The 12,691-nt window shown below is 36.3% G+C and overlaps 1 protein-coding gene across 6 annotated transcripts in view; it reads left to right on the plus strand.

Annotated features, from left to right (window-relative positions):
* Nucleotides 1–12,691, plus strand: part of STAU2 (staufen double-stranded RNA binding protein 2) — a 175,046-nt gene that overhangs the window by 70,839 nt on the left and 91,516 nt on the right. For all 6 annotated transcript variants that reach the window (XM_072852339.1, XM_072852335.1, XM_072852341.1 and 3 more), the window contains 2 exons: nt 2,432–2,563; nt 6,660–6,720. In XM_072852339.1, the coding sequence (XP_072708440.1) occupies nt 2,432–2,563; nt 6,660–6,720 (193 nt within the window). The remainder of the gene's footprint in view (nt 1–2,431; nt 2,564–6,659; nt 6,721–12,691) is intronic.

Here is a 12,691-nt window from a genome sequence, read left to right on the forward strand (position 1 = left end):
CCAGCACCTCCTTCTTCAGAAAATTAGTTATGTTTTCACTTAAATCTTTTAAGTCCCTCCTTCATGTCTATCAAGATAGGCTAGCAATCTTCATTTCCTTGGACCTCAGTGGCCTTTCTTGATGATTTATTATTTTTCTCTCTGAAGCAAAACAAGATACTGGGTTCCTTTTTTTGATGAATCTGATTTATGAGTATAAACTTAGATTTCCAACTTTTTATGCTACATTAAAGTGTTTGAAAAAGAGTGATCCTATCACAGACCATCCCTTTTCCCTTGCTCAGACCCCTGTGGGAGTGTCCACAGTTAGAGATAGTTGTGTGAGGCGTCAGAAGAGGACTGTGTAACGCAGTCCAGTATTAGAAAGATGGGCTGAGAATTTTGTTTTCCATTGGAGGAGTCTCAGTAATGGCAAAATCTTTGTTTTGAATAAAATAAAAAATCTTAAAAGCAGTGAATATGTAGAAGATTCCCTTGTCTAGGAAGACTTGTGAAAGAAAGAGTCAAAGAAATTCCATAGATCAGTTGCTTTATTATGTATATTTTTAAACACCATAGCCCCATTTGTACCCCTTTGTGATATTTTCACACTACAATCATACTGCTGTTTCTCCCACCTTCAGGAAGTCTCACTGGATTCATTATGACGTGCAAAAAACCTTATCAGAATAAAAAGCCTTTGTATAAACTACTTAAACAATGTTTTCATTTAATTTAATTGAATGTGGAAGTAAAATATCCAGAGATAATATGTTCATTTTTATCTGTCACACAAAGAGCAAGTTTAGATGTGATGAAATGGATCCAATTACTTGTCCTGACCACTAGATAAACAGAAGAAAACCTCTGATGACATTAGTTGGTGTTCTGTTCCCAAAGTTAATTTCAGAAAGCTCTTTCTCTTTGTAGTCAGACCTTTAATCCTTGATAGAGGTTATAATAATAGCTAAACCAGTTTTACAGGTCTGAGAAATAGCAGCACATTGATTTATTGTGAGCTATGTTATAAATTATCATTTTGTCTTGTCCCATTAAAGTCCCTCAATTTTATTGCATATAAACTTGTAGCAGATTGGCTATTTTCTAATTGTGATTGCAGAACTGCATAGAAGATAAGGTTTTTATTCCAAGATTATTAATATTTCTGTCTTAGGTAGCTGAATCTTTGTGTTTAATTATATATGTACTTTGAAGGGATATTCATGATCATTATTATTTATTTACAACCTCTTCTTTGTATGTAGAATTAATAGGTATTTGAGTAAAGAAAAATTAAAACTTTTAGGAAAATATATACATGATAATTTGAGGAAAGTGAATAATTATTGAATAACATAAATTACTAAATAACATTTAGTATTTATTTAACAATTGTATGCCTGTTTTTACAATTTTTTAAAGCTCCTTCCAGACTGTTTCAGGTCTTTGACCTCTAAGGCTTCTTTTATTCAGGTCACCTTGGCTATTTTATTATTTTTATTTTATTTTGGTTTCCTTTTTTAAACACACTTTTGAAACCATATGCTATTTTAAGAGAAAATTTGGCAAATAAAATGGCTTAATGGACAGAATGAAATACAGCTATCAAAGAGCTATGAATATTGCATAAGTGAATAGCAATGACAGTGCTAATATCACAAACCAGACGCATACAGCTTCAGGAGATCAAGAATGGTACCAAACCCAAGGAATAAGTTAGAGCCTCACTCTTTGTGGCTATCCATTGTCTATACTTTGTCTTCTTTTTGAGGTTTTAATTTCTAGTTTTATGAAAGGCATCTTGTTTGTCAGAAACCCTTTGTGGAGTTGAGGCCACAGGTCCAACAAGGAGCCTTCTTTCCAAAGACTATTTTGAGAAAAGCTTGTCAGGTATAAGTGCAGAAAAGAAAGCAGCCCCAGCCCCCGTGTTCCTTGCAGTGCGACAAAGGGGGAGGAATGCAAACATGGTTTTCATCTTTCTTTAGAAACCACTCTCATTTAAATCCCCAGGTCATTGTGTGCCTGTTGTTCTGGATACTGTCCTGATGATGCTGCGGGGCTGCTGCAGGCAATGATCCTACAAGGACGAGGAAGTCCAGACCCTGTAGCGCTTCCCGCGTTAAGAAAGAGTGGGGAGCAAGAGTGGGGGAGAAGCTCAAGAGGGAGAATGGGGTTGGTACAGAGGCTGGTGGAAGAGAGAGAAAACTGCATGTGCACTGAGATACAGAAAAATATGCCTCTTTAGTATGCGTTTGGGGACCTTCTGAAAAATCTAAACAAGCTCCTCTGTGTGAAGTGGTATTGTAGTCCCCTTCTCCTCTATTCTTGCTTTTCCAAGATTGCATCTTCATCAGAAGACCTGACACTTGTTGGTAGGTCAGCAAGATTATTACATGGTGATATTAAGGGGTCTTGCATTTATTGTGATTATGATCAATGTTTTCTTTTGAAGGTAAAAGTAGGCAATGAGATTACTACTGGAACAGGCCCAAACAAGAAAATAGCTAAAAGAAATGCAGCAGAAGCAATGTTGCTACAGCTGGGTTACAAAGCCTCTACTCCTCTTCAAGACCAGCCAGAAAAGGTGAGAACCAATTGTTATTATGCCCACATTTTACCCTTGTCTAGGTTTCTTAGCTGTATCAGCTAATCACGTAGTAAGAACAGAATCTTAAACTTGTGCACCCCCTGTTTTAGGAGGTTGCTTGTCAGAGATCAGCCTTCGTTTAGCTACAGCTCTATAGCTACAGTTAGTAGTAAGTGCAGCCTCTCCTCCTGTAAGAGTAATTAAGAACAGAAATGTAGTTCCAGAAGATAGTGTGTGTGCAAAAGTGTACATGTGATGTGTGCGCCTATTTCTACTTACAAATCAGGATGAACGTGCCTCTTGCTTTTATTCCATTTTGGTCATCCATGAGAGGACTGAGAGGAATGTTGTTATTAATTTTCATACATGAAGTAGTCATAGTAGTCAATGTTTGTCTTCCTGTTGCATATGCACTAAAAGCATTCCAGAAAAATAATGGCCTTTTCAGGTTTGATGACTGAGAAAGAAATTGTGTGTCTTTTTCTTTTTTTTTTTTTTCTTTTTTTTTTGTGGAAAAGGAATTACATTTTAAATTTGTACGTGTTGCAGGTATGTATTTCCATGTTAGTGATGTGCAACTTAGCACTCCTCTCCTGTCTTGAGTTTATTGACGGAAGGTTTTGTAACCAAAATTGTGTGTTAAGGTTTTGCCTTTTGTATCCTGAAAAGATATTTGGTAAGGTATTCAGCTAAGCTGTGGACTCTGAACAGCTTCTGTCATATGCAGAGTCACTGCATGTATATATTTTGATCATGGCTTAAATATTTGCTGTGGCTGCACCAGCTAGCTCAGGTCAACAGAATGTTCTGCTGGGCTTTTCTGGGGACCACATGATAAATCTGAATATAATATATATCTATATATATCTTCTGAAACACCCTTTCTTTTTCTTAAAAAAAAAACAAAAACATATATATATAGGAAGATACTCTGTTCTATACATTCTATACTCCTAGCCAGGAAAAGATAAATGCCATACTGGTTGCTTGGCTCCACCTCCATCTGTTTCCCTCTCCTTTGAGAGGAGCAGCTCCATGTATGCTATTCACACTCACCTTCACTGTGTTCTTCACTGTATATCTTAGTCATATACAAGTGTGCAATATTCTAAACAGAGTACTTAGAGGCTAGATGGTGTTCCTAGTGAGAACACACGGTAAAGTCATAGCCATTTTAAAAAAGGCTTATGACAGAGTTGAATGATAATTCATTTTCACCAGAATGCTGAGACTTTTCTGCTGTAAAAGATACTTTCTACCAGTTTCAACTTTTTATTCACTGCCAATTTGGCCAAAGGGCTTTTTTGAAAAACAAAGCAAAACAGAAGAGTCAACTTTTTTTTCTGATAGGAAAACATAGGTTTTCATTCTTGGATTTCAAATTGGCTGAACTATTTTTACTCAGTAATTTTCAGAGATAAAGCCTGAAAAAATTCAGCCCACAACATAGTTGCTCTGGAGAGCTCTACATAGTAGAAACTTGTGGTTATGTTGAAATCCTTAAAAAAATTGAGTGGCTAAAAAGGGGTGCTGCTGCTTTGTTTCCCTACGTTTATTAAACTATTGATTACCAGTGCATTGTCTTTAAAAAAACAGGTTTAATTGCATACTTGTGGATGTAGATATCTTAGAATCAATAGAATGTCATACAATGGCCTAATATTATTCTGAACACAATGAGCAAACATGATACTGTATCCAAAAAATGTGAACTACGCAAATTTTATGTAGTGGGAGTATTCAAGATCATAGAACAAATTTTTATAGATTTGTTGGGGTTAAGGACATAAAATATCTAGAACATCTGGCTTTATCTTCTGTATATAGCAGACTGAACATATTTAAAGCAGATACACAAGTTAGTTTGTGTAGATGAAAGCATTTTAATTTTCAAACTAAACTGTGCTGGAGAAGAGGGAAACTAGCCCTTCGATTTCTACCAATTTGAGCATTGCAAAATTCCTTCCATATAAATGACACAATAAAGATGTACCATTAGAAGATACTTGTTTCTCTCTTTGAATCCAAAATGGGGCTCAATGTAGATTAGCTGATGTATCAAGTTGGCATCTAAATGGACAATTTTAACTTGTGTTGTTTTGATGCTTTTGAAAAAGGAAACTTCTCTTTCCTGCCTCCCCCTTTCCTGAGTCCTTTCATCCCCTTCCTCCTCCCTTAAAAAAAAGGCAAAACCAAATTCAGTGTTTTTTCCTTAACCCCGGTGCATAAAATGTGCCTGTATTGCTTGTTATAATGAAGACCTAAGAGTGTTACAAGAGCCATGCATGGTGCTGATGGCAGCACATGTAAACAGGTAACCAAGGGAATGTAAAAAAGTAAAGGCTCTGCTCTTTTCTGAGGTAATCCGATTCCTGGAAGAAATCAGTAATGGCTGTGCAGAACCCTGAGGAGAGCAATTTGAAAGTGCCCTGGGAGACTTTTTGCAGCTATCAGAACTTTAGCTCTATGGATCAGAATAGAGAGTTGTAATGTCTTCATTTTTTTCATGTTTCCGTCTTTTCGTTTCTTCTTGCCACTTTTATTCTCCTAGAGGGAAGAAAACCAGAGTAGATTGCATTCACGTGAGACAGCAGCACTAAGGATAACTTACTGATAGATTAATTCTTGTTAAATTCCCCATCATGATCAAGTTAATAAACAGTAATAAGAAAGGAATGAGGAGAGTTGGAAATGTTCTTCTCATATTGTAGCACTGTGCCCGTTCTGATTTTCAGGCCATGTTACGGATGCACAGTATGGATTCATGACAAAACCATGCTGTTGTAACAGACAGCAGTAAATACAAACATACTGATAGATTTTATGTTGCTTATTCATTTGAAGAACTGTTGTCTTCCATGTTTTCCAATATCCATATTATCTGCTTCATAATACGAATAAAAGTAGTTATGTGGAATTAAAGTGCATCGAGGTGGGTGACCAGTTTGAGAGCTAGCTCTAATACCTATCCTCCCTTTGCACTAAATAGCTTCCATTTTTATTGCCCGTTGCCTAGGCTGTAAGCACATTGGGATGTACATGATGAGGAAAGGCAGGGAAACAATCATTGAAATAGCTGCTTTGCATAGTGTGCTCGTCCCTCCTCTTTCCCTCGGCGAACATATCATCTAGTAGTCTGCATTACAACAAGATAGTAATCTAAACAGCCTTAACGCAACCTCTGAGATGCAGAGGCAGATTTCAGCCGGCTGATCCTCCTTCGCGCCTCTTCCGCTTTCCAATCAACCCTGTCTTCCAGAGCAAATGATTACAACTCTGTCATGGCTTATAGACTGCTTTGCTGCCAGGTTTTCTGTTTGCATACAAAATCCCAGTGAAATCAGAAAAGGATCATTTTTTTCATATTCTTCAAGCTGGTTTTCAATAGCTCCTAGTTCATAAGGAAGCTTGGACTTATTTATCCACATTTACATGTAAATCTAGAACACTGCCATCTTATTTACTGTGTAGACTTCAGGAACGGCCTTATTTTGAACTTCTGTGTTAATCGCTCCCCTTTTCTGTGTCAGAGTAATACCCGGTGTTAAACATAATAAAATCAATTTGAAGACAATTAGCTTCCTCAAAAAAGTCTATATATTAAAATAATGGAAAATTGCAATATTTTTTTGCTTCCACTTCAGTAACTAAACGGATTCCTAGCAAGTAAATATTTTTAAATTACACCCAAAGTACTTTGTAGTGTTTATGCATTCTTTCATAGGCAGATATTAGGATCTTCTTGTTTTAGAATGTAATTTCTCTGTTGTCTGTGTACGTTTTCAGTTGAGAGCTGCTTAAAACATTTGATTTTTAACTCTGATTTGGTAACATATTGAGTTGAGCCTAATCCTGGGGGAAACATTTATATTTCAGTGTTAGGCAATAGTTGTTAATGTTTATTCGTGAAGGGTACATTTCTCAAATAACCTATTTTAGACAAAAATTAAGATGTGTTAGCAAAGTTTTGTGAGCAGATGTGGCAATCCCAAGTCATCCTTTTTAGAATCTTTCAACTAAATTTATAAACATGAATGTTCTGTTTAAGGAGTAATTTGCCCTTTACTTATTTGTCTTTTTCTACCTGTTTCAGCTTGGAGAAAACAAGAGTTGGAACGGTCAGAATGTTGGGTTTCCTGAGCCAACAAGTAACAGTAAGTATTGCTTTCTAAACTTATATTTATACTTGTTTCTCTTTGTCTCTGTAGGATTTGGATTATTCGAGACAATTGATATGCTTTCTGTAAATATTTTAGGGTTTTTATTGTAATTAGATTAATTAACTCTTGAGTGTCCTCTGTGTGAGTATAGGTATGAATGAGTGCAGGAACAAGGAGATTTTTATTTACTCATTGAATAATTGAATTCTTCAGGTTGTAAGGAATTTTAGGAGGTCATCTAAACTGCCTGCTCAAAGCAGCATCAGTACAGAATTCAGACAAGGTTACTTATGTCTTTTTGCCAGTTCTCCAAGGACGGAGATTCCATAGCTTCTCTGGGAAGCCTGTTCCAATGCTTAATTATCTTCACATTGAATTTTTTTCCTTTTATCCCAGTCGGAACATCTCCTGTTTGTTTATGACTGTCATCTCCTGTTCTTCTGCTACATATCTCAGTAATGTGCCTGGCTCCATCTTTTTGGCAGCCTCTTCTTAGGTATTGGAAGGCTGCTATTAGGTCCCCCAAAGCCTGCCACTGTCCTCTAAGCCTGATAATTGAAACAAATTTTCATCATCTAGTAATTCATCTATCTAGACTCTAACATCACAGCTTGGATAGAAGGATGCTGTGGGAGACATGATGTCAAAAGCCTTGCTAAAGCCAAGGTAAATTACATCCACTGCTCTCCATTCATAAATCCGGTCATTTTATCATAAAAGGCAATCAGGTTGTTGAGGCTGTTTTTACCCTTGGTAAATTCATGCTGATTGTTCTCAATGGCTTTTTTTCTCCTCTGTGTGCCCACAAATGTCTCTAAGAGGACTTACTACATGATCTTCCCAGGCACTGAAGTGAGGCTGACCAGCCTGCCTTTTTTGATGGTGATGCTTTTCTCCAGGCATTGGAGACCTCTCCTGGTCTCCACGACTTTTTGAAGATAATAGAGAGAGCCTCACAGTGACATAAGCTGGTTGACTCAGCACGCTAAAATATTTCCCATTTGGTCCAATGGACTTGTATGGGCTGAAAATTTCTCAAAAGATCCCTGACTCTGATCAGGTTCCGCTGCTGGTAGTTTCTCTCTTCCTTGAGCTGTGTCTATAGAGACAAAGGCCTGAGAGACCTTGTTGGTGAACACCAACTTCAGTTGTACTGCAATAGATAATGAATAGGACAGACCTTTGTGACTTTATAACTAGTTTTCTGCTGTTTAAAGTGGTAAAGATAATATAAATAGTACTTCCTTCACTTTTCCATGAGCCCTGGATACTTCTCTGGAATTGTGTTGAGTTTTGAACTTCTTAAGAGTCCCAAACATTATTTCCCTCAGCTAAGGATTGTACTAGAGACAGACACACACATGAGCTACCTTCTATTTTTTGCCTATATATGTCTGAAGGACATGGTGCTAAAAGCAGGTTTTAAGGGGGTTCAGTAGTGTTCCAGTATATATGCGGTCTTCCCAGTCACTAGACCTGGGGAATAATTTGTGCTTCAACTTACACAAAAGTTTGCTAGTATTTAAAGTGATCTTGGATTCATCACATGCCATTGTGTTTCCCTGAAAGGAAGGATTCTACAGTATCTAAGACTTCTTATAAATTGCTTCCTTCCAGCCCTATCATCAATCCCCATCAATACTTCTAGATAATTTCTGTTTGCATTGTCAAAATCTCTAAGAGCATGGCCTGCAAAACATCTCCAAATGTTAACATCTAGCATATTGGAGTTTGGACAGCAGAATAAGACCTCTAGTTTTTCTCTCCTATCATTCCAGCATCTTGTAGCAAAGATATTTATAGATGACATCACAACCATCTACTACAGCAACAAGAAAAAACAATCCCTTTCCCAGGCTTCATCTGGCAAGAAAACTTTGGCAGTCATACATATAAATCCAAATCTAGAAGGAGAACACAAAGGCAAACTCACTCAGCAGGAGACAAGATCAACAAAAATTATATTTTAAACCTGTGCGGACCAAAGAACTTATTTTTCACAGATTGACCTGCTCACAGACTTTTTTGCAGCCACTACAGGCCATGGTACAGAAACAGGTTTTCATTCTGGGATGCTTTTGTAATGCACGAAAGACATTTCTGGATGCCTTCATTTCCATTCTTCTGATCTCCAAGTAAACTGGAAATCAAAGGAGATGTAGCTACCATGTCAATAGACGTAGAGCATTTATTTCTGACAGTGCTGCTCAGAGTCTGCTGGGCTTAATCCCTTAACCCCATTTTTGAGGGTTCCAATCTAGAGGCAACATTAATAACAATCAGCTGATTAAAGTGTAGCATTTTTTATTTCAGAGGGACTGTGCTATCCTTTTGCAAAATAGGAAGTGTTTGAACCCAAAATGCTATCAACAGGCATATATTTTTTGTACTGATTTTTTTAATGGATATTTTTAACTCTTCACCTCATAAAGGACCTTTCTCTTCTAGGGTATTTTCTTTAATATTTACAGTTTAACTGTGATTTCCATGAAAAGGCATAAGAGGAGAATGAATCTGTTACATACGTAGAGGACAGACCAGTCTTTCTTCACCTTACAGTCTCATCTAGGATTCATGGAAGACCTAGAAGTGCATTTTTCTTCCTTAAATGTGTTAATGTGATATCACCCCTGGCTGAAGGAATTGCCAATAGGTCTTCTTTTTGAGTTTCTCATTGAAACCTCTCCTGGTATTTATAAACTAAAATGGCCTTTCTGATAGAATTGTGAATCTGCTGTATCAATTGCCACTCTATTAAAGTATATTTTTATATAGAAAACCACTGTACTAGTTTCTATACTGTAGATCTTTCAACTTATAAATGTCACACCATTTATTTGTAATGTATAGGAAGGAACCACAGATTCCCAGATAGAAAATGTATAGAACATTTTTGTATGTTATTTAGGTAACCAGTAAGTTCAGTTTATACCTTCCTACTGAATGGCGCAGTGAAGGGGCTTGTTTTTCAGGACGTGACTGTGGTCAGGGGATTGCTACATTTGGAGAAGATCTACACACTATCACTTGATATGTCTCACCCGTTTTCCATAGACATGGTTACTTTTTGAAATGCTGTGCTAATATTTAGTAGTGGGATAGTCTGCCAGTACATATTTACCTATGAGCACGTTGCCTGCTCTGCTTCTGGTAGCATATTATGTGTTAGTTTCCCACACAGGGAATGCATAAAAAATCCTGAAGAAGAACTAGTATTATTAAGAGTTTCCCTGCGCACACCCGTTGATCTTCCTCTAAGCCCCAGAGTCCAAGATAACTTCAGAGCTTTGTAGTCAAGGAGAACTGAGGAAATTTGAAGTGTCTTCTCCTTTTGAATAAAAGAAATCACTTGCATGCATGATCTCTCATGCACCTGTGAAGTGCAGGGGTTTTTTAAGGCAGTTCCAAGCAAGTTCCACTGTTTGAGATCAAAAATGTCACATCCTTTCAGGTATGAATATGCTTGTTTATATTTAAGAACAACAGCTGTTGGTAGGTGAATCTACTCTTGCGGTGTCATCATTATTGTAGGAAGTTCTGAAGAGGGCAAATGGAGCAGCTTCCTCCCTTCTATATCCTTGCTTATAAGAGAAATGTACAGTTTGCATTTGTTGTTACTCTAAAACCTAACTTTCAGTGATCTTGAAAATCTGAGGCTCTGAGATTGCTACATCTACCATTTGGCAGCTCTTATGCAGATTTCCAGTAATTTCACCAGGAAAACAATTGTGTCCTGTTAGGACAACGTATTGTGCATCAGTTTTCTTTTGCAGGCAGATACTCTTTCTTTGTGCACATAATGCACTGTGTTCCCATCTGTGTGAAACTGTGTGAAATAAAACTGGAATAGTAAAGTGAAGTTGTATACTTTAGTACAACAAAAACAAAAATCATAACAGTTATATATTTTAGTACAGCTGAAGAACAGATTTCATTGTACCCTTATTATGTAGTTTGTTTTTGCTGAGAAATACCCTACAGTCTGTATCCTCCTACTTACTCACTCAATGCATTTTTAGTATTCCCTATTAAATATCCTTGAAAATTAACTTCTCCTGTTCCCCTCTATCATGTTCTTTTTGCAGCTATCCTTGTGGCAAACTTCACTTCTGTTCCTCCTACTCACTGGCAAAGCTTCTTCCCACAGGTTTAGTTCTTTACCTTTCCTCTTCATTTCACAATCTTAAAGATGAAACAAGAAGCTATTTGTTTCTTGGTTTGGGATATCTTAGATGTTTTTCACACGTGAAATAACAAGAATGTTGAGTGAGGTTTTTTCCCTGATGCTTCTGGAAGAGACTTTGAGACACTGTGAGCAGACCACAAGCATTTGAAGCCCATACAGAAGGTGTTTATTGTCAACAGAATACTCATTTATCTCTCTGGATTTGACTTAAGCAGTTATCAACAAAAACAAAACATGAAACAAATAAACAATCCTAATGCAAAGTGCATTTTCTTGGGAACATACTTTGTTTTTTTATTTCTGGATGGGGTAATCACAGACATCATACAGTATGTGTTCTAGGAGAAGCTGTAGATGAGCTATGAAGAACAGAAATATATAAAAATAAAAGGAAAAAGTAAGTGTTTTTATATATCATAATTCTAACAAGGAAAAAAATTACCCTAACTGTTTTTATATGTTCCCCCACCCTCAATTTTCCATAGTATAGTTTTCTTTTATCTATTTCCAGCAATTTTGAGAGTCACAAAGTAAGTCTTGAAAAACTAATAATAAAATAAAATACATTCAGAGCCATCCTACCTCTCTGTAAAGGACAGGCTCTTTGTTTTTCTTGCCTAACATTTTATTACTAGGGATTCGTGCATGACTTTACAGTCTTTGTTCTTCAGAGTACATCTGCTCCTGCTGTTTGTTCACCACCTGAAATCATAATAATTTGTTTGTGACATCACAATTAGTTACTGTGAAGATGATTAGATTGTCACCAACAGATGATTATGATTTCAGATGGTAAATGAGCAGCAGGAGCAGATGATCTCCTAAGGAACAAAGATACTTGATCTCATGCAGTCGTTCTCAGTAAAAAAAAAGGAGCAATGAGAAAAAAGCAACTAGATATTCAGAAGAGTTTCTTAAATTTGTGATGAGGAAATTTGAGCATTTTTCCATAAATAACATGTATTTTGGTATTTTTAAAAATCTACTTAAATAAGAGATTAAGAATATAAGAAATGTAAAAAGTATGAAAATATATGGTGTTATTCTAAGCCCTAACAGTATGGTTACATTCAAATTCTTACGTAGATGTTTCTTTACCAGTTTTTGGGAGAAAATAAATGCAAAATAAATCATGTATTTATGAAATTTTGCATACTAATACATCTTCACTTGGGAGGAAACAAAATTTATGTGAACTTTATAGTTCTGGCCCTCACTAGTTATATAAAGATTTTTTTTATAGTCCTCTACATGTTTATTTTTCAACTGGGGATTTTGGTGAAGGCTTCCAGTAGATAATTTAATACCCCTGTATTTCCATGAACAGTAACTGAAGTCTGCAGTTTGAGAATAAAGTTTTTGTTTTGTATTTCAGACATTTTTAATTGGAATTTATGTGTTATATTTTTCCAAAATATGTAATTCTTTTGGGTGTATTTCAAAGGTGATTTGCAGTGGATTGTATGCATTTTTGCTCACTAAGTACTGCTGTTTCATTAGACTTCACTTTTGAATTTCTTCCAAACTTACTAAACTTCATGAATTATAATACACTCTTGCTAGGAGTTAGATTGATACATAACTAAACATTGTTTGAATTATTTGTCATTCTGAATAGCAACCATACTAAGAAGGGTTGACAACACCACTTATTTGATGAAGCACAGGCCACAGAACAGTAGTTTTCCATCTCTTTGGTTTGGGGTTTTTTGTTTTGTGGGGTTTTTTAGCAAACATACTGTCAGGTGAACATTATACCATCACTGTGTGTTTCAGGGA

Source organism: Ciconia boyciana, chromosome 2 (assembly GCF_034638445.1).
Source record: "Ciconia boyciana chromosome 2, ASM3463844v1, whole genome shotgun sequence".
NCBI lineage: Eukaryota > Metazoa > Chordata > Aves > Ciconiiformes > Ciconiidae > Ciconia > Ciconia boyciana.